This window comes from Podarcis muralis, chromosome 13, assembly GCF_964188315.1.
Source record: "Podarcis muralis chromosome 13, rPodMur119.hap1.1, whole genome shotgun sequence".
Lineage (NCBI taxonomy): Eukaryota > Metazoa > Chordata > Lepidosauria > Squamata > Lacertidae > Podarcis > Podarcis muralis.
In genome coordinates this window covers 39712349-39735416 of record NC_135667.1, presented here as the reverse complement: position 1 = coordinate 39735416, position 23068 = coordinate 39712349, and the positions used below count along the sequence as shown (strand labels likewise).

Below are 23068 nucleotides of genomic sequence, written 5' to 3'. Positions count from 1 at the left end.
CTTACTGCTCAGTATGGCAGAAGTGCCCTCTGTGTATGCTCAGAAGCATCATTTGCCTTTACTGCTATTTCACACCTTCCAGAGCTGAGCCAAGGCTTTCAAAACACATTCTGGGCTTGGGGCCTAGTAGGGCCCGGCTTAAGTTAAGCGCTAGAGATTTAAAGTCGTGGTCCACTGTGTCCCCCTCTCCTTTTGCAGCTCGTTGATTCACGTGGTGCGTGTCTCTCTCTTTCTCTTTCTGTGTGTCTCTGCCCCCCGCCCTCCTTCTCTCCCTCCCGCAGTCCAAACTGGCTTTGCAGAAGCACCTTACGAAGACCTTGGCTGCACGGTTCCTGCCGGGCCCCCTCACCCCAGCCACCATGTGTGCTCTCCCCAGCCCGCTAACGCTCCGACCAGCTGCCGCTACCCTCTTCCAAGCTCCCATCTTTGGACCAGCGCTTTTCCGAACCCCCCCAGGCCCTGTGCGAGCGGCTACAGGCCCTATCGTCTTTGCCCCCTACTAGAGAACTTTGGCACGGTTTTTTGGGTTCGTTTAGTTAACCAATGTGGGGAAGATCAGGGCAGAAGCAGTACAGGGAAGGAGGGCATCTTAATCAGGCTGTACTCTGAGCAGAGGCAAACCAGAAACCTTCCACTGCTTTAAGCGCCAATCTTTTCATCTCCGTTTCCGCCCATGTCATTGTTTCGATTACACATTGGGGAAAGAGAGTATTCCTTTCTGTCCGCCTATGTTGTCCTCCCTCTTAGTTTCAGGCAGGCCTGCGATGCGCCAGGTTTTCAGCTATTGGTTGATCTACCTAGGAGCACAACCCACCTTATCCAGGTGAGCAGGTGGAGCATGTCAAGAACATTTGGTTCATTAGAAATCTGTACATCTGGAGGTGCCATTTTACACAGGGTTACTGCCATCCAGGAGCCATGTGAGATTCAGTGTCTGGGGTTTGCTGGGTGGTGAATAGCTGAGGTCCAAAGAGGATGTGATGTGGGATTGAAACTACTCACCTTTTCAACAAGCAAATGTGGGGGGAGGCCAGGTTTAGGTGGGGGGGCTCTCCCCGCATGCCGTAGCCCTGATCGAGATCACTTCCTGGCCCGCCCCCCCCCCCCCCCGCTGCTTTTTCAAAATAAAGAAGTCATAAGGAGTTCCTGTCACAGAACCTTAATGCCATGTCTGCTTGGTCCTAAGACTGGCATGTAGGTGAATGTCAGTATTTCTCCCTTTAATGAGAGGTGCTAGAATACCCCTGTACTACTGAAGGGATTGAGCTAGTTTGTTGAGTAGAGACATTAGAGGGAAAATGAGGGTATGCACAAAAGGAGTATTTCTCATACGAACAAAATTAGTTACACACACACACAGAGTACAGATTAAACCCTCCCCACCATCTCAAGCCTTAATGTTTAATGTCAGATGGCAAAAATATTTTTATTTTTTAAAAGTTTTCAAAATGACCAAATGGTTTTCAGATTAGGAACTGAAAAGCCCAGATTTTGGTTCCTGCTTGGGTTCATGCGTATGTTTAAAAGAGAGATAGAGAGAATGTGAAGGAGTATTGCATAGGTTATAGGTACAAAATGAGCCAGAACTTCGGTTTGTTTTTTGTTTTTTTCATTTTTTAAAACAGTATTTTTATCCACAGCTTTGGAAAGTGAATAGGATTTAGATGTGCTTTGGAAAAGGAGGATCCAAGAGCCAGGAGTTCTCAGCTATTAGCACCACTCATACTTTACATCACACATGCAACAGTGTCTGGTGTTATGAGAGTTGCAGCATGTGAAGGGAAAGTTATGTTCTTTAAACACGTAGTGAACATACACCAGGAAGTCATGAATGTCCCATCACGTGTCCATGAGTGTTTGGAGATGTTAGATTCCTCTTTAATGTTTTACATATTCATGTCTGTGCAGTATGGGTCATCCCCCAAAGTAGGGTTCAAGTTGGACACTACTGGTTGGGTAAGGAGGTTTGTGTGAAATAGGAACATCAGGGAGCATTTTCAATAGATCTTGCTGGTGGTGTCTGTGTGGTGGTGGATACCCAGATTTCGGCTTTCAGTTGCAGAGTTCAGAAGATAAACGGTTGCTCTTGGGAACAGCTTACCAAGAACCAGTTCCGATGTAAGGTTTTTGCATCTATCACAGATCTTGCAGCTTATTCCTAGTAAACACTGTGAGCTGAAGTCAGATCCCTGGATACTTCAGGTTCACTCTAAACATCAGCCGCTGAATTTCTAGAATCAAAAGACTAGAAATAATTGTAAACTACTGTCCTTTCTCCTATGCTGCAAGATAAGATGGGATCATCCCTCTGCTTTCCCCTGCTCTTTACTGCTGATGCAAACATCAGTTGGTTTTTTTTGCAGATTGCAAATTCGCAATTCAGCTTTAGAGCAGGTTTTCCTGGGGAAAACAGTGGGGCAAAACCAAGTTTTCTAGGACAAGTGAAGTGTGGGTAAGCCTGCTGGCAGCCTGCACAATCCACAGACTGGAATAATAATAATGATGATGATAATGATGATGATAATAATAATAATAATAATAATAATAATAATAATAATAATATAATTTGTACCCCACCCATCTGGCTTGCAAGTGCCTTCAAAGCACAAAGCTCTCTGTTCCTTTAGCAAGGGAAGCAGGCTGCATGCTGGAAGGAAAATAATAGGAGATCCCTCCAGCATCAATGGCTGCTTGCACACCTTACACTGAAAGCACATGGCTGAGGAGGGATTCCCTTTTGGTTGCTTACCAGCTACCGCACTTCTGCGCCCAACAACGGAAGCAGGAGGTGAATTGGTAAAATGCCCCGCCACCTGGCAGGAAAGTACAAACGACCAGTTTACCAAGTGGCGACAGGCGCACCACAACGACATTACCCCTGGGTGAACTGAAACGCAAGGACATGCACACTATCAGAAGTTATGATTAAATTCGTCAGACAATCGTATATTGAAGAGATAGTGTCCTAAAACCTAATAGCCACTTCCTCCCCTTTGATTGTCTTAGGGCTTGGAGCATCAGCAGACCAAAGTGGTACTTCTGCCACAAACTGACAGGTGCATCAAGGGAGGGTTCCAGGAGTCCTACCCACCTGGTCCTCCTTCCTTCCAAGTCCAAGCCTAAGCCTACCTTGACACTCCAACCTGTGCCCTTCTCAGCCAAGTGGTAGAACCCCACAGCTGCTTCCCTCTCTGAATGCCACCTCCTTGTGTAACCCTGTCCTTTCTCAGTTCTGCAAGCTGTCATACAGTGGTCTCTCCCAGCCTTCCACTTGAGCTCCTCAAGTGTGGTGTAGTGGTTAAGAGCGGTAGACATGCAGCTGCTGGGTGACCTTGGGCCAGTCACACTTCTCTGAAGTCTCTCAGCCCCACTCACCTCACAGAGTGTTTGTTGTTGGGGAGGAAGGGAAAGGAGAATGTTAGCCGCTTTGAGACTCCTTCGGGTTGTGATAAAGCGGGATATCAAATCCAAAACTCTCTCTAATTGGAGATGGCAGAAACTGAACTTGGGACGTTGTGCTCACTAGTCATGTGCACTGCCACCACTTAAGCAGTGGCCCCGCTCCCCAAGCCCCGCTGCATCAAGTTGGGCGGTTCTCCTGGCTACACTTCTGAGAAGTCTCTTTTGCTTGGGGCACCACAGATCCTAAAGGCTGGGGGGTGCCAAACAATGAGGGCAAACAGCAAGTGCAGATGACCCTGGGCTTCATGTCCAGGGTACAAACTCCCCAAAAGAATCTGGCTTCTGCTGGGATTCCAAAGAGTTGACTGTACAAGGTTATGCAAAGCAGTGGCATTTCTTTGCCGCCAGGGGTGGTGGCTGCAGAGGTTTTCAACCTTTTTGGGTCCACAGCTCCCTTGAACAACTAAATTCTTTCTGCGGCACCCCTGTGGGGCTCAGGAGCCTAGTTATGCCACCCTTTGCCTGCAGAGCCGGCAGCCCTTCACCCCTATTCAGATACCATTGAATGTCCCCTCAGCCTCTTCTCTGCTCCCCTCTCCTTGAGAGTCCTCTGGGCAGCCACAGCTGTCGCCCCTGGTCTCTGAACTGCCCCCCCCCCACCTCAAAGAGAAGTGCCTCCTCGCACTGCCCCACAGGGGCCTGAGGAGCACCCCCTGGCCATCCCCAGAGGCACCATTCGCCTGGGGAGCTTATAGCCAGGGCTGCTGCAATAAATAGATGCGCAAGTCTTTGGAAGGCAGAGACGTGAGAAGGCATCAGAGGAGGGAGGGAAGGACAGAGGCCAGTGTTGCCCGCGGCACCCCTGACCGTCATTCAAGGCACCCCAGGGTGCCATGGCACACTGGTCGAAAACCTACTGTCTTTAAGAGAGCTGTCAACAGACTTTAGTCTTATAAACCCAATAACTCCTGAATGCAAACATATACCCAGCAGCTGTCCCACAAGGATAATTATGGACCCTACTGGAATAAAAACAGCAAGGTTGCTGGCCACGATGAAGCAACGAGCCATTCTAATCTATGCAAAAATACTAATGGAGTGGCTCAGTTCTTCTTGGGTTTCTTTGCCTGTTTCTGGTTCCTGTGCTGTGCTTGTTTCTACTGTATGACAAGGAGGGAGCCCATAGCACACACAGAGACACACACGCTCTCCCACACACACAGCACCATAGTTTCCTTGCTGCAGTGGTCTCCTTGTTGCAGCTTTGAAATGTACCTTCCTGTCCCAGGGGACACTAAAACTCATTTCCATTTATGGCAGACAACATCAAAAATGTAAAATAGGTTCGTTCAAGGAATCAGGACAGGTTCGCCCTACTCCAAAAGTAGTTACTGTTGCTATAACAAGCATATTTAAAGTCTCAGGGTGTAGATCTCACGGGTTCCTTTATGCTTCAGAGAATGCACACAAAATGACATTTCTCTCCATTTGTGTGGCTTTTCAAACATGAGCTTTTGCTGTTTCCCAAGCCAGTAGATGAAGCTCAGCGGGCAGACTGCCATCTGGCAAGAAGAAGCAAGCCGCTCTGATTTGCTCCCCACTTCAGTGGCATTTTGAGAGGGGACTCTCCAGTTTCAAGAGAGACTTAGGCTGGATCTAGACGCATCAAAGAAATGTTTCAGTTAAGTGCATTGCAAACTTTGTATGAGAAATCGTGTTGGCCAAAACGGCCATCTGGTGTCACAATGTTAGAACGCATTGACAACATATATAAAGCGTTTTTTTCTTTGCCAGTGTAGCTGAGTCCTGGGGATGAGGACAGATATAATTTTGGTAGAGGGCAGGGGCCAATCTGTAAGCATATTCACTATGTTCAAGTGCAAGTCTTTCTCTCCAGTGCCAAGGTGTGTGTGTGTGTGTGTGTGTGTGTGTGTGTGTGTGTTAGTTAAGGAGATAGTTCTGTAAGCACACTTTGGATTATGCCAATTGGCTAGTGCCCGTGACTTCACCAAGGCACAAACTCCAACCTCCAGATCAGGCCTTGTCCACACTTCCACTTGTCCGGTACCTAGAAAGCAAGGGTCTGAGCAGTTTCCCAATTGACCTCTGCTTTCCCCTTTGCTCCATTCATTTCCTAGGGAAATCTCACTCCTTAGGAGTGCCGACATCTCTGATGAAGTCAGGTGTGAGGCGGGAGGGCACGGTTTGGGGAAAACGGACTCACAAGCCAAATTGGAACCTGTGCTATACCTAGTTAGGCCTGTAGAGATCCCCCCCCCACCTCCATTAGAAGGCAGAGAAAGGACAGGTTTGGTGATAAGAGGGCTAGGAGATTCTGCGACAAAGCAGGGAAAACTACTACATTCAGGACTGGGAGGGTTTGTTACAAGCCCTAGAAAGTTTGAAGAGCCATGACAGGTATACACTTTAACCTCATTTGGGGATTGAGTCGTTTTGGTGCTAAACTGGACAGGGCACTTCTAGTTTGCACACTTCTGGAGACGAGCTGATACGCTGGTGATATCACCCCTGAGAACAGGTACCCTTGGCCTCCAACCCTCTAGCAATTCAGCAGACTCTGGAAACAGACTTATGGGTGTGGGTACTATTTTTATAGTACCCACCTACCCCTTAACTGCAGTCACAGCGAGTTTGCCATAAGAAATGTGTTTTTATTTCGTCCATTTGCCGTTATTTTTGCTCCATGCAGAGACCTGTAGTCTTGCTTTGTTTAGGCAATGTTAAAACCACAGCAGAGTCATGAGATTCCAGCCCTCTGCCCCCAAAGTTTGGCACCAAGGAAGAATGCCACCTTCACCCGATGGCACTACACTGCCCTTACAAAGAGAATGGGCCTGATTCGGTTAAGGAGAAGGAAACTCACGTGTAGAATGAGAGGGTCTCCTACCTAAACTTGTGTGTTAACGAACTATGTTTCTGTAGCATGATACTCTCAAAATGGATTGAAAACACAACCCCCAGTTACCGCCAGCATTCTTGATTTCCTGTTGCATCTTCTTCCGTTTCTGTTGGATGTTACCAATGCCTTTCTGTTGTAGGGTCCCCTGAATGTTTACTTTTCTGTAAGGTTCTCAGTTTTAGCTGATGCCCCCTTCCTGATTTCAACAGCCAGCTAGCTTGTCCACTGGGCTCCCCTCTGCTTTTCTTTCTAAGTCGAGGCACTCCAAAGATAACGCCCATCGCTCATGTCTCTTTCCCTGTATTATTCTCAATCCTCCTGATATCTGGCCTATCACTGTGCTTTCCGTTCCAGGTTTTACAATGGTGCATCACTGTGCTTCCCTTTCTGGAGATACAAAGTAGGTTAAAATACTTTACTGGGCCAACCTAGGGCCTCTTCACTCTTTGGGTCTGTAATGTGCACAACAGAAAATACGTTGCAGGTACCTATATTTTTGAAAAACAATGTGGACATGTGACACATATTTTAAACAGTGTGTATACACACCAGGGAGCCGCAGTTGGCGTTAGCTTTCCACTGTCTCTCTCTCCACACACTGACTCACAAGGTGTGAAGACATCCCTAGGTTGGCATAGAAGTATGAAAACTTTTTGAGTTTCAAGCAATTCCTTATCAGGCAGATAGAGAGCATGCAAATTACCAATAGGTGAAATGTTTGCATTCCTGGTAACAGGCTGTTTATTTACAAGCTAGAAAAATCCGCATTGCCCATACTGGGCTGTTTGTAAAGCTACATTCCAAAAATGGCTGGAGAAACGTACCCCTAGCAACACACATCTCACCAAGCGGTCAGCATTTGCAAAATAGGGCATTGGAGCTATAATAGCAGCGAGCAAGAGATCTCTGCTCTTTAAACCACTTCCTTCCCTTTCTCTCCCTGAAAAAGTGTTCTAGGTTCATCTTCAGTCTATGTGGTTCTAGGTTCATCTCCATTCTGTGTGGTTCTAGGTTCATCAACATGCTTCCCATCCTCATGGTTCAGAGTTGTCCTATAACAGTGCCTCTCTTTCTGAGTACCCATACCTAGGCTTGCCAACTGGTTGTCCCTATGGCTGTGCTTCCTTTCCACCCTTTCGGAAATCTTCCTGCCCATGCCCCGTGGTTTGTTTCTCCCGCCTTCGCTCTTCGTTGCCCTGCTCGCAATGGTAGGTCTGGGGAAATGTAGGGAGCTACGTGCCAAGCGCTGGGCACACTTCGAATCCCAGCGGTGCTGCCTGCAGCTTCATTCGCTACCTTAATATTTCGCGTAAAGCCATAAGACCTTCTGACCAGGCTCTCGGCCTAAAGGCAGCTGCCCTCCGCTGCCCACTCCGGCGCTGGTGTTACGAAACACTCGGCACTTTAACCCCGTTGAAGCCATTCCTTCTGCTAATAATAATATAGCAAGAGGCTGCTTTAGGAACACAATGTGGACGCTTTCTTCCGTCGCCCCTTTTTTCCTTTGTATCCAAAGCATTAATGCCTTTGAACATAGCATATAATGTACTCCAGGTAGTCGGTAGGGCGCCTAGGCCATAGCTCTCAGTAGTGTGTGTGCCCCCACCCTACCCAAAAATGTAAATTTTTCTTCTTTAAAAAAAAAAAAGGAGTGATGCGTAACCATGTTTGATCCTTAAAAAAACAAAAAAGTGAAAGGAAAACCCAACACAAATGTAGGGACTTGGGCCAGTACGTTGTTCCCCCACTCCACCCTCTGATGGTTCAATGTATATTTTTGATGTACTATATATAAATATAAATATATAAAAATGTTGAGATTTAAGTAAAAAAAAAATATTTTGATAACCATTGCTCTACTGTGTTACTTGGTCAATAAATGGAACACAGGTGAATGAAGAACAACTCTCGGCTCATTGGTTTGTTGTCGGATGATGGGACAGAGAGCGGCTCAGGCAAGACCTTAACCACAAGCTGGGCTGGCATAGCGTGATCTGCAGCCGCCTCAAAAAAGAGTCCGGAGCCTTTTGAATCCTTTCAGCAGACTTTCATGTATCCGTTGCGAGTGTGCATTGCCTTTTGGCATTGGAATTTGCAACCCATTTTCTCTCTGGCTCTGCGGCAGGTTGAAGCAGCATCGTAAAATGGGTAGAGAGAGCTCGAGTCTAAGGTCTACACAAACTGGTCTACACAAGTCAGCAAAATGGGGCGGTAAATCTGGACTGCACCACTTCAAATTGTAGCTGGGTGGAATCTCTTCCCCTATACAAAAGAAATATACGTCTGGATATGGAAAACGACATCTAGGATTCAAAAGGGTTCAATTCTAGGTTTAACCCTAATATGGGGGGGGCAATCTGCTCCTGCAGAGAGTTGCTGAACTACAACTCTCAGATGCCACCCCTACTCCACATCTGTAGTGTGTGTGTGTGTGTCTGTGTTTAAATTTCTAATGTTACAAATCTAGCAATAAGTAGAAGGGAGTGACCGTGATGGTCTCAGATCCTCTGTAGCCTTTATGTAGTTCAGTGCATCTTGTCCAGATTCTACCATTCTTGAACAGGAACAAAGTGCCAGGGCTGCTCATTGGTTACAGATTTATTTATTTTTGGGTGGCCAATTATATTTTGCAAAACCAGTTGATTTACATATATTTGCATATTGCCCAAATAAACATGCAGCCTAACTATCACCTTGATGGAAGACACCAGTTTTCAGTGTGTAGGAAGAAAGTTGCAATAACCTAAAACTTTTATTAATAAAAGAAGTAATAATATATTCTGCATTCCTCATAATAGTATTACACACCAGGATTCCAATACACTTATTAGCCGTTATCATAACCAGCGATCTCTGGACGACTATTATACCTTCGTTCTTGACCCCAGCTAAGTAGTGATCTTTCCATGGACATCGCTCGGTGGAGTTTACTTCCAGGTAAGTATGTATAGGATTGCAGTCTTAATTTGATGCCAGCTGTCCAAGAAATTGCTTATAACTGTTCCTAAACCAGATCGGGAAAGCAGGGTCACTATGTTTGGAAAAGCTATTCATGAGATGTCCAAAATCAAACCTACCCCATGTACTGGGGTGTTTTTAAATATATATACAATCATAGAATTGCAGAGTTGGAAGGGACCCTGCGGATCATGTGTGCAGGAATATGCAGCTGCCCCATACAGGGATCAAACTTGTGGCCTTGGCATTGTGAGCACAACATTCTACCCAGCTGAGCTATCTATTTAACCAGAATCAGCTTTCCCAAACCGTTAAATCCCATTCCTGGGATGACACTTTCCCCATACTTCTGTTTGTTTGTTTGTTTGTTTGTTTGTTTGTATATACTGCCCTATACCCGGAGGTCTCAGGACAGAACAAAATCAAAATATAAAACCACAAAATATATAATCAAAATAAAAACAACAACCCAATAACCCCCTCCCCCCAAAAACACATTTTAAATGGGCATTGGGTGTCAATCAAATCAAACAAAGGCCTGGTTAAAAAGGAACGTTTTTGCCTTGCGCCTAAAGATGTATAATGAAGGAACCAAGTGAATTTCCCTGGGGAGAGCATTCCACAGGAAGGGAGCCACTGCAGAGAAGGCCCCGTTCTTGTGACCTCTCGAGGAGGCGGCACAAGAAAAAGGTCCTCAGAAGATGATCTCAGGATCTGGGTCGGTTCATATGGAAAGAGGCGGTCCTTGAGCTATTGCGGTCCTGAGCCGTTTAAGGCTTTATAGGTCAAAACCACCACTGAATTGGGCCTGGAAACTAATCGTTAGGAAGTGCAGTCGCACCAGGATCGGCCTTGAACTTAAGGCATGTCACTGTTTGCTTTTCTTCCATCCGCAATTACTCAGCATTCTCTTCTCAGTAAACAAGTACAAGCCTTTCTGCAGATATTTCCTGCTAGACCAGAGGTCTGGGAGATAACAGATTAGCTTGGCCATGAGCTTGCTCCCATGTTGAACAGCACATTCCACTGTCCTCATTGCCCCCATGGCCCTGCAGCTTCACCCTACAGCATTCATCCTCCCTTGGTGGGCAGAAGGAGAGGGAAGGGAAGGGAACTGAATCGGGGTCACCACTCTAATGGGGTCGGTCAAGGAAGACTCCCCTCTCTGCTGCTCATGCTGCTCTTCGGGACCCAAATCAAAAGCAAAAATTTGGTACCCTTAACACAAATTTCCAAGGCTAAAATCAAAGCCGCTTGGAAAATAAGAACGGCTCCAAACATGGTTGAATATTCAAGCATGGCTGGGTACACATTACCACTTTCTCTGACTCCAGTGGCACTTCCACCATTGGTGTCTGAAGCCAAGTACACATGTTCGCCGCAATCCATCCGTATCCTGTAGTTTCTTGAAAAATACTGCCGTGTGGTGTTTCCCCCTCGTCTCAAACCGACGCCCACCCCACTGGAAACATAAGCTGAGGTGTGTACACTTGTGGAAGCCACTGCACATTCAGATGACAACTTCATTGAATAGGCTATTTTGCTTTGGGTGCAGGAAAACAGATCAGGTAACATGCCTCAGGTTAAAACATCCCCACCCTCTCTCTGTAAAAATGCAGACTTGAACCTCAGTGAAGAAAGCAACTTCACTGTGTTTTAAGCCACCAATGTGCCCCTAGCCCGTGACTGCAAAAAGGCTGCTCTTTTTTTATCACGCAACACACCTGTTGGCACTTGACTCAGGCAGGTGGTGTCAGCTTCAGACATTTTTTCCCCATTCAAGTCAAAAGTGGCGTCCACTGTGTACTTGTGGTGTTCTCCTTTTTTTAAAAAAAGAGGGGGAACATGCAAAGAGAGGAAAGAAAGTGGCTCATCAGGAATCTGCTACTGGGTGTTCCCTTTTCACGTTGGCTCAAGGTAAGGCCAGCCCTATGTGCATGCAGGTCCATGAGATACAGCGGGCACAGCGCCCGAGTCACCCGTCCACCGAACCACTGCTTTTGTTCTTGCGGCTGAGCGGAAAGGCGGACTTGCTCTGCGGCTGCGTCATCTTGCTGGCAAGGTAGACAAAGGGCTCGATGAGGGTCCGGCGGTCGGCGACGGAGATTTCCCACAGCTTCACTTTCTCGGCCTTGGCCCAGTGCTGCACTGCGTCATGGTCCACGCGTCTCTGCTCCTGCAAGTCGCACTTGTTGCCTAAGACCACGATGGTGACCTATCCCAAAGGGAACAAAACGACAAGTTTGCGTGAAACGAATGAGAAATGCACAGATCTGCACATAAGCAAGGCTGGTGGGCCCTTCCTCCGTCACCAGATTAAGGATGCAGGATAGAGGGGCAACCAGTTATGGGCGAGTTTCATTCTTATATATAGCCAGTGTGGTATAGTCGTTAAAGAGTGTTGGACTAGGACAGGGGTCAGCAAAATTTTTCAGCAGGGGGCCTGTCCACTGTCCCTCAGACCTTGGGGGGGGCCAGACCATATTTTTTGGGGGGAGGGGGGAGAATGAATTCCTATGCCCCACAAACAACCCAGAGAGGCATTTTAAATAAAAGCATGCACTCTACTCATGTAAAAACACCAGGCAGGCCCCACAAATAACCCAGAGATTCATTTTAAATAAAAGCACATATTCTACTCATGTAAAAACACCAGGCAGGCCCCACAAATAACCCACAGATGCATTTTAAATAAAAGGGCACGTTCTACTCATGTAAAAACACGCTGATTCCCGGACCGTCCGCGGGCCGGATTGAGAAGGCGATTGGGCCAGATCCTGCCCCTGGGCCTTAGTTTGCCTACCCATGGATTAGGACCTGGGAGACCGGGGCTCAAATCTCCTTTGGCCATGAAGCTTGCTGGGTAACCTTGGGCCAGTCCCTGCCTATCAGCCTAACCTGCCTCACAGGGTTGTTACGGGGATTAAATGAGGAGGAAGAGAACTGTGTGGTGGTGGTGTTATTTATACCCCACCCATGCTGGGTGGCTCCCAACAGAATATTAAAAACACGATAAAACATCAAACCTTAAAAGCTTCCCTAAACAGGGCTGCCTTCAGATTTCTTCCAAAAGTCAGATAATTGCTTATTTCCTTGACGTCTGATGGGAGGGCATTCCACAGGGCAGGCGCTACTACCGAGAAGGCCCTCTGCCTGGTTTCCAACCTCACTTCTCACAGTGAGGGAACCGCTAGAAGGCTGTTGGTGCTGGACCTCAGTGTCCAGGCTGGATGATGGAGGTGGAGATGCTCCTTCAGGTATACTGGGCCATGTACACTACTTTGAGCTCCTTGGTGGGACATAAAGGCAAAAACTAAATAATTTCCCTTATCAATAGTTTGGTCAGGCTCAAAAGCCAAGGGGAGGGAGGCAGTTTCTCCACTTGAGTACTGGTGTTTATAGTAGCAGCTGTGCCTTGAAGCTCTGAAGTTGGTGGGAACAACTCCCAGGGGCCTGAGTCAATGAGCAGGACAGGAAGCCTGGGGTTGTGGAGCAGAAAAGAGTCCAACTGTTTTGTTGCTTGTTCAGCAATAGCAACCTAACCTTCCCCTGTCAGGAAAGTACAAGATGTGCTCTCAGCTCATGGGGCATGATAGCTAGACCTAGCTCAGGGTCAGCTTGAGGTTTTAGTGGCTTTTCTTGGTCAGTTTGGTGCTGTGGGGAGAATACACCCTCTCCTCTAGCAACACCCTTTCCCCCTTTGGCCTTTCTCCTAAAAGCATTATTTATGAATACTCATAGCAACATGACTCTAGAGCAAAGTGTCCCAAACTCTGTCTCCAGCTTGTTTTTTTGGGGACTACAGTTCCCATCATCCCTGACCACTGGTCCTGCTAGCAAGGGAAGATGGGAGTTGTAGTCCAAAAACAGCTGGAGACACAGGTTTGGGAAACCCTGCTCTAGAGTAAAACAGGGTTTAAGGAAATTATGACGGGCTAAACAGAGGTTAAAAATACCCCGTGTGCGAGTCACCAGATAAAGTTTATTTTAATGCCCTTTTACAATCAATCATAGATAACCCTTCAAAACTCTTGTTGCCTTTGGTGCCAAGTAGGTTTAAGTACACCTTAAGAGACACGGGTGGCATTGTGGTCTAAACCACTGAATCTCTTGTGCTTGCCGATCTGAGAGTCAGTAGTTCAAATCCCCACAACATTTACTGTACTGTTTTTCACTGCTGTTCATATTTCTAACCCTACTTGGAAATTCATTAGTTTATTGGATCTCTTTAAATCCTCCCCCAAAGTTCCCACTCTTCCCATATCCTTCTCTCATCTTGGAAATCCTCCCCCAAAGTTCCCTCTCTTCCCATATCCTTCTCTCATCTTGGACTCTTATTCTCACTGTCATAGTTGCAAGTTCCACATATTTAATCAAGCAATATCACCATTGTTCTTTTGTTGGGAGTTTTTTGCCCTTCCATTTTTGAGCACGTAATATTCTAACCGCTAGCAGTGAGAAGCCATTTTTAAATGTCCCCTGGGGCAGAAGTCCCCACAGAACACCAAATGAAGAAGATTTTTAGTGGAACGGAGAGGTGGTGGACTCTTCTTCCTCGGAGGTTTTTAAGCAGAAGTTGGATGGCCCTCTGTCATATATGATTTAGGTGAGATTTCTGCACTAGATGACTATTGGGGTCCCTTCCAGCTGTACAATTCTATGATTCTTAACCTGAATTCTTCTACTGGACTGCCATTCACTCGTGTGATTTGATTACAAGTTTTACAGTGCAGAAGGATTTCTTAAGAGCCAAAATGTCAAAACTCAAAATAAGAGGGCAAATACTGTCTATTTTGCAGAGTGGGTGGATGGGGGGAGTGTGAGGAAACACCAGTATTTTTTGCCCTTTTAGATACTGCTTACAAGCTAACAATACAGGCTCTGCTGGCTATTACATGTAATTATTACACATTTTTCTCTGGCAATTGCATTCAAATCAGTTCAGGGTTTCATCATGTTTTTCAAAAGGCACTGTGGCTGAAATCTTTTTAATGCAAGTTTAAAAGTGCTTATTGGTTTTTCCCTCACGTGTTAAGTTTATGGCCCTCAAACACGGCTGTTACTGTTTTTGCAGGCCTTGACCCAAATATTCCCAAAGCTTGCCCGACCTGAGAGACTAGCCAGACCTGAGCCCCAGAGTGCATTCTTCGCTCCTCTCCTCAGCAACAGTCCTCATGTTTTTCCATGACTCACTTTAAATCGAGCCGCGACCTTGTAGCAGGAACTGACCCCTCGGTTGAAGTTGGCCCTTTACAGCACGCAAGAGAATCTGTGGCATCTCTTCCACACCGTATAGTTAAAGCACATGACCTCTCATGCCCCTCGCAGAGCTATAATTACCAGAACCCTTAACAAATTACTGTTCCCAGGATCCTTTGGGGGGAAGTCACATACTTTAAATATGCTTTAAATCATGAGTAGGCAAACTAAGACCCAATCGCCATCTAAATCCGGCCTGTGGACCGGGAATCAGCGTGTTTTTACATGAGTAGAATGTGTCCTTTTATTTAAAATGCATCTCTGGGTTATTTGTGAGGCCTGCCTGGTGTTTTTACATGAGTGGAATGTGTGCTTTTGTTTAAAATGCATCTCCGGGTTATTTGTAAAGGTAAAGGGACCCCTGACGATTTGGTCCAGTCGTGGCCGACTCTGGGGTTGCGGCGTTCATCTCGCTTTATTGGCCAAGGGATCCAGCGTACAGCTTCCGGGTCATGTGGCCAGCAGGACCAAGCCGCTTCTGGCAAACCAGAGCAACGCACGGAAACGCTGTTTACCTTCCCACCGGAGCGGTACCTATTTATCTACTTGCACTTTGACGTGCTTTCGAACTGCTAGGTTGGCAGGAGCAGGGACTGAGCAACAGGAGCTCACCCCGTGGCAGGGATTCGAACCGCCAACCTTCTGATTGGCAAGTCCTAGGCTCTGTGGTTTAACCCACAGCGCCACCCGCGTCCCTGGGTTATTTGTAGGGCATAGGAATTCATTCATTTCCCCGCCCCCCAAAAAATATAGCCCGGCTCCCCACAAGGTCTGAGGGACAGTGGACCGGCCCCCTGCTGGAAAAGTTTGCTGACCTCTGCTTTAAATGTATGATGTACAGGCAAGCGCACTTGAGATTGAGGGGGACAGGGCCGTGTGATGTAAGCACACCATGTGCACACTTCACGGTGCGTACTGACATGTTATGCATACACCGCGTTGGCTTATGCGCATGGCGCAAGCACTTCCCGCAGAGTGTGAATGCATGGCTGCTGTGGAATTTTGAGGGGGCCTGGTCGCCTCCTTGAAAATTGTGGGGGAGCCTTGCCCTCCCCTAGATTGCGCCCCATGACCATGTAATGCTAATCTGTAAAGCGTTGGAGGAAAGGAAGTTCAAAAACTCAGGTGGCCTCAGTGGCCCGGAGTGCCTTCCATCAGCTTTGGCTGGTGGCCCAGCTACGCCCCTATCTGCACAGGAATAGCCTAACTACTGTTGTCTATGCTCTATGTAATCTCAAATTTAGATTACTGCAATGTGTTATACATAGGGCTGCCTCTGAAGACGTTTCAGAAACTTCAGCTAGTGCAGAATTCAGTGGCCAGGTTGCTCACCGGAACAAGATAGTTTGAGCATATTACACCGATCCTGGTCCAACAGCACTGGCCACCAGTTAAGTTTCTGGGCCCAATTCAAAGTGCTGGTTTTGACCTATAAAGCCTTAAATGGCTCAGGACCGCAATACCTCAAGGACTGCCTCTTTCCATATGAACCTACCTGGACCCTGAGATCATCTTCCGAGGCCCTCCTTCTAGAGCCGCCTCCTCAAGAGGTGCGGAGGGTGGCAACACAAGAACAGGGCCTTCTCTGCGGTGGCTCCCCATCTGTGGAATGCTCTCCCCAAGGTGCCTTCATTATAGACCTTTAGGCGCCAGGCAAAAACATTCCTTTTTAACCAGGCCTTTGGTTGATCTGATTGACATTCTATACCCTTTTAAAATATGGCTCTTTGGGTGGGAGGTTATTGAGTTATTGTTTTCCTTTTGATTTTATATATTGTGATCTTTTCTGTGAACCGCCCTGAGACCTCCGGCTACAGTGGTGCCTCGGGTTACAAACACCTCGGGTAACAAACACTTCGGGTTGCAGACTCCGCTAACCTGGAAGTAGGTTAAGAACTTTGCCCCAGGATGAGAAAAGAAGTCACGCGGTGGCAGCAGCGGGAGGCCCCCCCCATTAGCTAAAGTGGTACCTCGGGTTAAGAACGGTTTCAGGTTAAGAATGGACCTCTGGAACGAATTAAGTTCATAACCAGAGGTACCACTGTATATAAATTCAATAAATAAATATATAATAAAAGCCAGAGATCTCTAGACCAGGAGTGGCGACGTTATGGCTGCCAAAGGGACTCCGTTATCCCACAGCACTGGCCATCTTGAATGGGGCTGATGGGAGTCCAACTACATCTGGAGTTCCCCACCTTCCACTTGAGGACCTCCCCACACACACCTTTTGGTGTAAGTGCACCAACCTCCTTTTTATCCTTGCTCTTGTCGATCTCCTTCTTCAGAATCTCCACCCTCTTGAAGGACTCCTTGCTGTCAATGCTGTAAACCAGCACGTATCCATCAGTGCAGGAGAAGCAGTGCTTGGGCAATTCCAGTCCATCCCTCAAGCCTCGAGTGTCGTAGAAGCGCACCAGCTCCCGAACCCCCCGGTCCGTCTCGATGGAGCCCACGTAAATGTCCTCTTGGGTTTCGATCATCTCTGAACCTGCACACAGCCAACGGGACAGAGGGCAGCAATTACTGGACACGCAGAAATTGTCGGGAGTGTTTTCTCAGAAGGATTCGTTCTCACCATCCTCGCAGCAGCCAGGGGCAGTGCTTTTGTTAGGCCAACCAGAACAAAATAACACACAAGCTCTTGAGTTCTCCAGAACTCTTCCATCAGGTAAACTAGAAGTTCTGGAGAACTCATAATCTCGTGTGATATTTTGGCAGCTGGCCTAATAAACTTAGTACCCTACTATGGATTTAGGGTTTTATTTACAAATTGAAAATATCGTACACATGTTCACAAAATATTGTGTAGTTACCGTATTTTCCCGTGTATGAGACGTAGGTTTTTTTTTACCAAAAAAGTAGGTTTAAAATTGGGGCTCGTCTTATACACGGGTAGTGCTGAGGGGTGTTTTCTTAATTTGGAGTCCCCCAAAACAGGGAGTGTCTTATACATGGGGGTATCTTATACACGGAAAAATACAGCATACACAATATTTATGCCTTGCATAATTCTAAAAATACATATAAATAATGTAATTCGTTTAAATACAGTTATTTGCACCCTGCGAAGCTTAAAGATGAGAGAGAAGAGCCTATTCATATCTAATTGGGAACTTTTCCTCTTTTATAGCAACTTATTCCAATTCTAGGAACCTCCATGTCCTTTCTTGACATACCAAGTTACTAAATTCCACCTGTTCATTATTTCCATACAATGTTCTTTTTCTTATGGGCCAACACTGTTACCTTTACTTTGTATAACTTTTGCTAACTCCCCGCCCACCCAAAAAAGCAAATGTCTCTGCAGTTGCTATCAGCATTTGGAAGAAATCTTCCATTAGTAACTGTGAATAATTTCCTCCAAATGCAAATCTCAGGTCTAGAAGAGGGATATTCCATATGGAAAAAGTTACATTCTCCACTCCTGATCTGGCAACTACCAGTCCTACTAAGCTGTTGGAATTTGCCTTTAAAAACAAAACAGCCACTTTGTACTGAAGGCAAAGAAGCATTTAGTGTCATATTCAGTTTGGCCCTAAACAACTGAAGCATAGTGCCATTGGTGCATCTCTATGCCAGGAAGAAGCTACACCTGTTGGATTTCTGCCTGCCATGCAGCTGTTAAACACAATTGGACCTGTGCTAGAGCAGGGAGAACCAGCCCTTGGTCTGACTGATAGCCATACTTTGTGTCGGTGTCCACACTCCGATTTGCCCTGCATCGGGTCTGTTCCCACCACTGCTTTGGAAAGCAGTGCAAAAATTATGTTATACACTATCCATACATGTTCTCTAATTTCTTAGGAAATACTGCATTTTTGTGTGTTTTCCCCTCAAACCAGCTCCAACCCGAATTGAGAAAAAGAACGACCTAGGGCTTATCCACACTTACAGTGGTACCTCGGGTTAAGTACTTAATTCGTTCTGGAGCATTCTTAACCTGAAACTGTTCTTAACCTGAAGCACCACTTTAGCTAATGGGGCCTCCTGCTGCCGCCGGAGCCCAATTTCTGTTCTCATCCTGAAGCAAAGTTCTTAAGCCGAGGTACTATTTCTGGGTTAGCGGAGTCTGTAACCTGAAGCATATGTAACCTGAAGTGTATGTAACCTGAGGTACCAATGTACTTTTTGCCCTACTCTTTCCAGGCAGAAGTCTGTGATTTAAAGATCTGTCTCCAAGCACCCATGGTTTTTTTGCTCCAAGCATTCCTTGCAAAACCGCTCTTTAAAGCTGAATCGGAGCGAATGTCAATTTGGGTTTTCTGCGGATTGCTGTTTGCTCCAATTGAGCTTTAAAGAGCGAGTTTTTGAGAGGAAAGCTCTGGAGCAAAAAGGAAAAGAAAAGGGTGCTCAGACACAGAGCTTTTAATTGCGAACCATGCCTGGAAAGATTGGAGGAAAGGTAAATGTGGATAAGCCCCTAGCTGCACTTTAAGCCAGTAACTTGGGAAGACAGGCAAACTAATGCCAGTGTACTGAAGAAGCAAAGATCACCAGTGTTGAAGCAACGATTCTTCAACATCAACTTCGTTGGACTGGTCATGTTGTGCGGATGCCTGATTATCGTCTTCCAAAGCAACTACACTATTCCAAACTTAAAAATGGAAAGCGTAATGCTGGTGGTCAACAAAAGAGGTTTAAAGACTGCCTCAGGGCAAATCTAAAAAAAATGTAGTATAAACACCAACAATTGGGAAACACTCGCCTGCGAGTGCTCCAACTGGAGAACAAACAGCCTTTACCAAAGGTGTCATGGGCTTTGAAGACGCTTAAACGCAGGACGCAAGGGAGAAACGTGCTAAGAGGAAGGCACGCTTGGCAAATCCACATCATGATCAACTCCCGCCCAGAAACCAATGTCCCCACTGAGGAAGGACGTGTGGATCCAGAAATGACCTCCACAGTCACTTACGGACTTGTTGTTAAAACCGTGTTTATGGAAGACAATCTTCCTCGGCTACGAGTGATCGCCAAAGAAGAAGAAGAATGCAGCCTGAGTGCAACTGCTATGTGGCCCAAGGTTTCTGTTGTCTTCTGCAGTATTTGGTTTGCCCCATACTCACGACTGGTTGAGACAGATTTGCCTGTTGTGTAAGACTCCAAAGCTGCCTCACCTGTCTGCAGTTTTTCTGCCGGCAGCACTCTACTCCTTCCACATTTTTCTTGACATTCTGCCTCTGCGTTTTTTTTTGTCTCCAGAATTCAGTTTTGTCAGCCGACCAGCCTTTCAGCCCTTTACCCACCCTTAGTATAGACTCCAGGATTTGGGGGGGGGGGGGGCGCTCTCAACAACAGTATCCTTTGTGGGGGCCCTTAACCTGAAATAGGTGGGGTTTGCAAACTGAGAATGATCTTGTGCTGCATTTGATCTTCTTGGGTGCTCTCTACAAAGTGGAAATGGTAATACAGTCATACCTCGGGTTAGAGACACTTCAGGTTGCACGTTTTCGGGTTACGGATGCACTGAAACCCGGAAGTACCGGAACGGGTTACTTCCGGGTTTCCGCACTTGCACATGCACAGAAGCGCTAAATTGCACTTTGCGCATGTGCAGAAGCACCAAATCGCGGCACTGTGGGTTGTGAACGCTGCGGGTTGCGAACGTACCTCCTGCACGGATCACGTTCGCAACCTGAGCGTCCACTGTACTGCTAGGGTAATGAGCTCTCTGCTGGCCTTGAGCCCCTAGCAAACACCCAGCCATCTGTGTTCTCCTGCCTGCCTAACTAACACCACATTGAATTCCCCCTCTCCCTGGGTCCTGTGTAAGCCAGTCAAACTGAACTTCCACTTTGCTCACGATTCTGCACTGCATGTTAACTTTCTAGTGGCAATATATTTAATTCTTCAAGCTGTATCGCTAGGCAGTGTGCAAAGAATCAGAAATAATTATTAACCCCCTACAATAAAACAGAGTGAACAGCACTTAACGAAAGAACCAACCAGCTGAACTGTGGGTCAGACAGAAGAGTGGGGTTCTGCACCCTCTCCAGAAGACCCGCCAATGAGAGAGGGGGGGACATTCATTCTGGAGCTACAGAGTAACTGATAGAAACGCTTTATTTCTCGCTACAACCTTTTTGTGAATCAGGGCCTGAGAAGAGCATTGGAGTTGAGGCCAAGGGGTGGTAAAACAGGTGACACTCCCCAAGAAACATGGGACCGAGGCTAGGATATTTTCTCCCTGGCCACTTAGAATCACTCCCAATGATGTGCAGGATACACATAGACAAGCAACAGACTCTTTTTCATTTTTGCAATGGCTCTGTACAGTAAATTAGCCTTTAAAAATGGTTTTGGCTTGAACAAGCAAGATAGTCATAACCTCCAACATTGCTCTGATGAAAATGGGAAAATGGGACGTATTATTATTATTATTATTACTATTATTACCCCACCCATCTCTGGGTGGTGTCCAACATATATAAAAAACATAATTAAACTTTAAACAAAAACTTCCCTATACAGGGCTGCCTTCAGATGTCTTCTAAAGGCTGTATAGTTCCTTATCTCCTTGGCTCGGGGGGGTCGGGTCGCATCACTCCATACCCTCCAACATTTCTCCATTGAAAACAGGGGCGTCCTACCATACCCCCCAATATTTCTCTGATAAAATAGGGACGTCCTAAGGAAATGCAGGACATTCCGGGATCAATTCAGAAACCAGGACGGCTTCTGTAAATCCAGGACTGTCCCCAGATAATAGGGACACTTGGAGGGGGTCTGAATTAGCCTTAAAAACCGGTTTAGGCCTGAACAAGCAAGGCTAGTGAGCTGTGCCCAGCTGAAAGCCAACACTCACCAACCACATGATTCCCATAGAGGAGCTGCTCCAGGATAGAGGTCTTCCCAACAGACGCTTGCCCACATACTACCACTTTGCAGCTCTTCCCCATCTTCTGGTCGGTGGGGGAAGAGGAAGAATGCAAGAAGCTGCAAATGGAAGGCATGCGGTGAAAACATACGTACGCATACAAACACCCACACATCTCTGTGTGGGCGCAGGAGCAAAGGAAGGACCAAAGGACATCGGTCTGTCTAGCTCCGTATCGTCTATGCGGACTGGCAGAGGCTTTCCAAGGTTTAAGGCAGGAGTCTGTCCCCAGCCATACCAAGAGTTGCCGGGGTCTGAACCTGGGACCTACTGCAAGCAGAGCAAACACTCTGTCGCTGAGCTATGTGCCTGAGGCTGTTTTTTGGAGTTTCAGGGAGGGACTTCCAGCAGAACAGCCAGGCTGCCTGGAGCCCAGGTTTGTACCAGCAAATTGGGGGAAAGGGCGTGAGCAGGAATGCAAGCGGCCCTAAAAGGATCAGTCGTCTGGGGAAAGACACACTGCAAGGTCCAGCAGTCTTGCTTTCAACTGACCCCGTCAGGAGCTCTAGAAACTTATCTCCAGCTTTGCGAATCCGATTCACACATTTTATTATTTGAGGAACGTATCGTTTCAATGCTGGAATGTATCAAATGTTATCCTGCAATCTGATTTAATCACGTCCATGCATTTCTTTATTTTTTAAAATTATTAAACAGTTTCAACATAACAATTTATCAATCCAGGCATTCAATTACATTATTTTTTCCCTTCCCATCCCTCCCTCTCCCTCCCACCCAGGGCTTCCCTCAGCTCCCCTCTCTGGTTTCTTTGCACATATTATTCTCTCCATATTATAAAATTGTACATATCCTTGCCTTGTCTATCATATATTCGACTAATAAATTTGTGGATGTTTATTCAAAGCCTGCTAAGGAGTCCAAGTCATGCGTTTCTTGCCCATTGCACAGGAAAGAAAAGTTTTCATTGTTGTTGCCAAAAGGTCGCTATTTTCATCTTGCATACATTTTCTACATCACATAGAAGTGTCAAAGTTCACTAGACTTTTGCCCCACTATTCCTGATTCTTTTTACTCCGTGCCCGGCTGAGGATCCACCTTGCATCGAAGTAGGCTCTAATTCACAAAAGGTTAGGCCAACAACGAACGCATTCCTCTTCAAGGCACTGCCAGACTCTTTTCCTTGTGTGTCATACAGGTATGCTAACCAGAAAGCCTGGACTGGTGGCTGTTCCCTGTTGGGCCTGTGCACAGGTCTGCTGTCACATAAACGAGTGGCATAAACCCTTGGTATGACGTGAGCATGCAATTCCACACTGATCTTGCTTTTCTCAGTGGTGCATCCTGTTTTGAGAGCTTCATCTGAGAAAGTTCGGCTGATCCTGATCGGCTGATCAGCACACACACCTGCATGGGGCTATATGGACTTACCTTCCCAAAGCGCCTGCCCCTTTGTTTCGTTACTTTCTGCCTTCAGCTTCAGCCTGGAGAGGAACTGAGGGCCAACAAGTCAGCGGAGCTAGGAGAAGTGGCAGAACCAGAAGGATGCAGCCCACAGCTCCATCTAGGGTTGCATGTGAAATGTTGCTTTGCTATACTATGCTCTGCAACTGCCAAGGAGTCACCTGGAGAGCTTCAGCTGCAGAACACTTAAGACAGCAGCACACATTGCACAGTGCGGAAGAGTTGCACAG

General features: G+C 46.7%; 2 protein-coding genes across 9 annotated transcripts in view; one reads left to right on the top strand and one right to left on the bottom strand.

Moving 5' to 3' along the window:
- Positions 1-8227, top strand: part of ZNF385C (zinc finger protein 385C) — a 167941-nt gene extending 159714 nt beyond the window's left edge. For all 6 annotated transcript variants that reach the window (XM_028702407.2, XM_077917438.1, XM_028702406.2 and 3 more), the window contains one exon: positions 282-8227. In XM_028702407.2, the coding sequence (XP_028558240.2) occupies positions 282-503 (222 nt within the window). In that variant the 3' untranslated portion in view covers positions 504-8227. The remainder of the gene's footprint in view (positions 1-281) is intronic.
- A 678-nt stretch (positions 8228-8905) lies between these two features.
- Positions 8906-22922, bottom strand: NKIRAS2 (NFKB inhibitor interacting Ras like 2). Of its 3 annotated transcripts, none has more exons than XM_028703089.2 (4): positions 22806-22922; positions 21345-21475; positions 16789-17030; positions 8906-11495 (listed from the first exon to the last, which is right to left on the bottom strand). In XM_028703089.2, the coding sequence occupies exons 2-4, from the start codon at positions 21436-21438 to the stop codon at positions 11256-11258; spliced, it is 576 nt and encodes a 191-aa protein (XP_028558922.1). In that variant the 5' UTR covers positions 21439-21475; positions 22806-22922; the 3' UTR covers positions 8906-11255. The 3 variants fall into 3 exon arrangements, with proteins under 3 accessions (XP_028558922.1, XP_028558926.1, XP_028558925.1); XM_028703093.2 differs by lacking the exon at positions 22806-22922 and adding an exon at positions 22473-22496; XM_028703092.2 differs by lacking the exon at positions 22806-22922 and adding an exon at positions 22233-22453.
- Between the last annotated feature and the right edge of the window lie 146 nt (positions 22923-23068).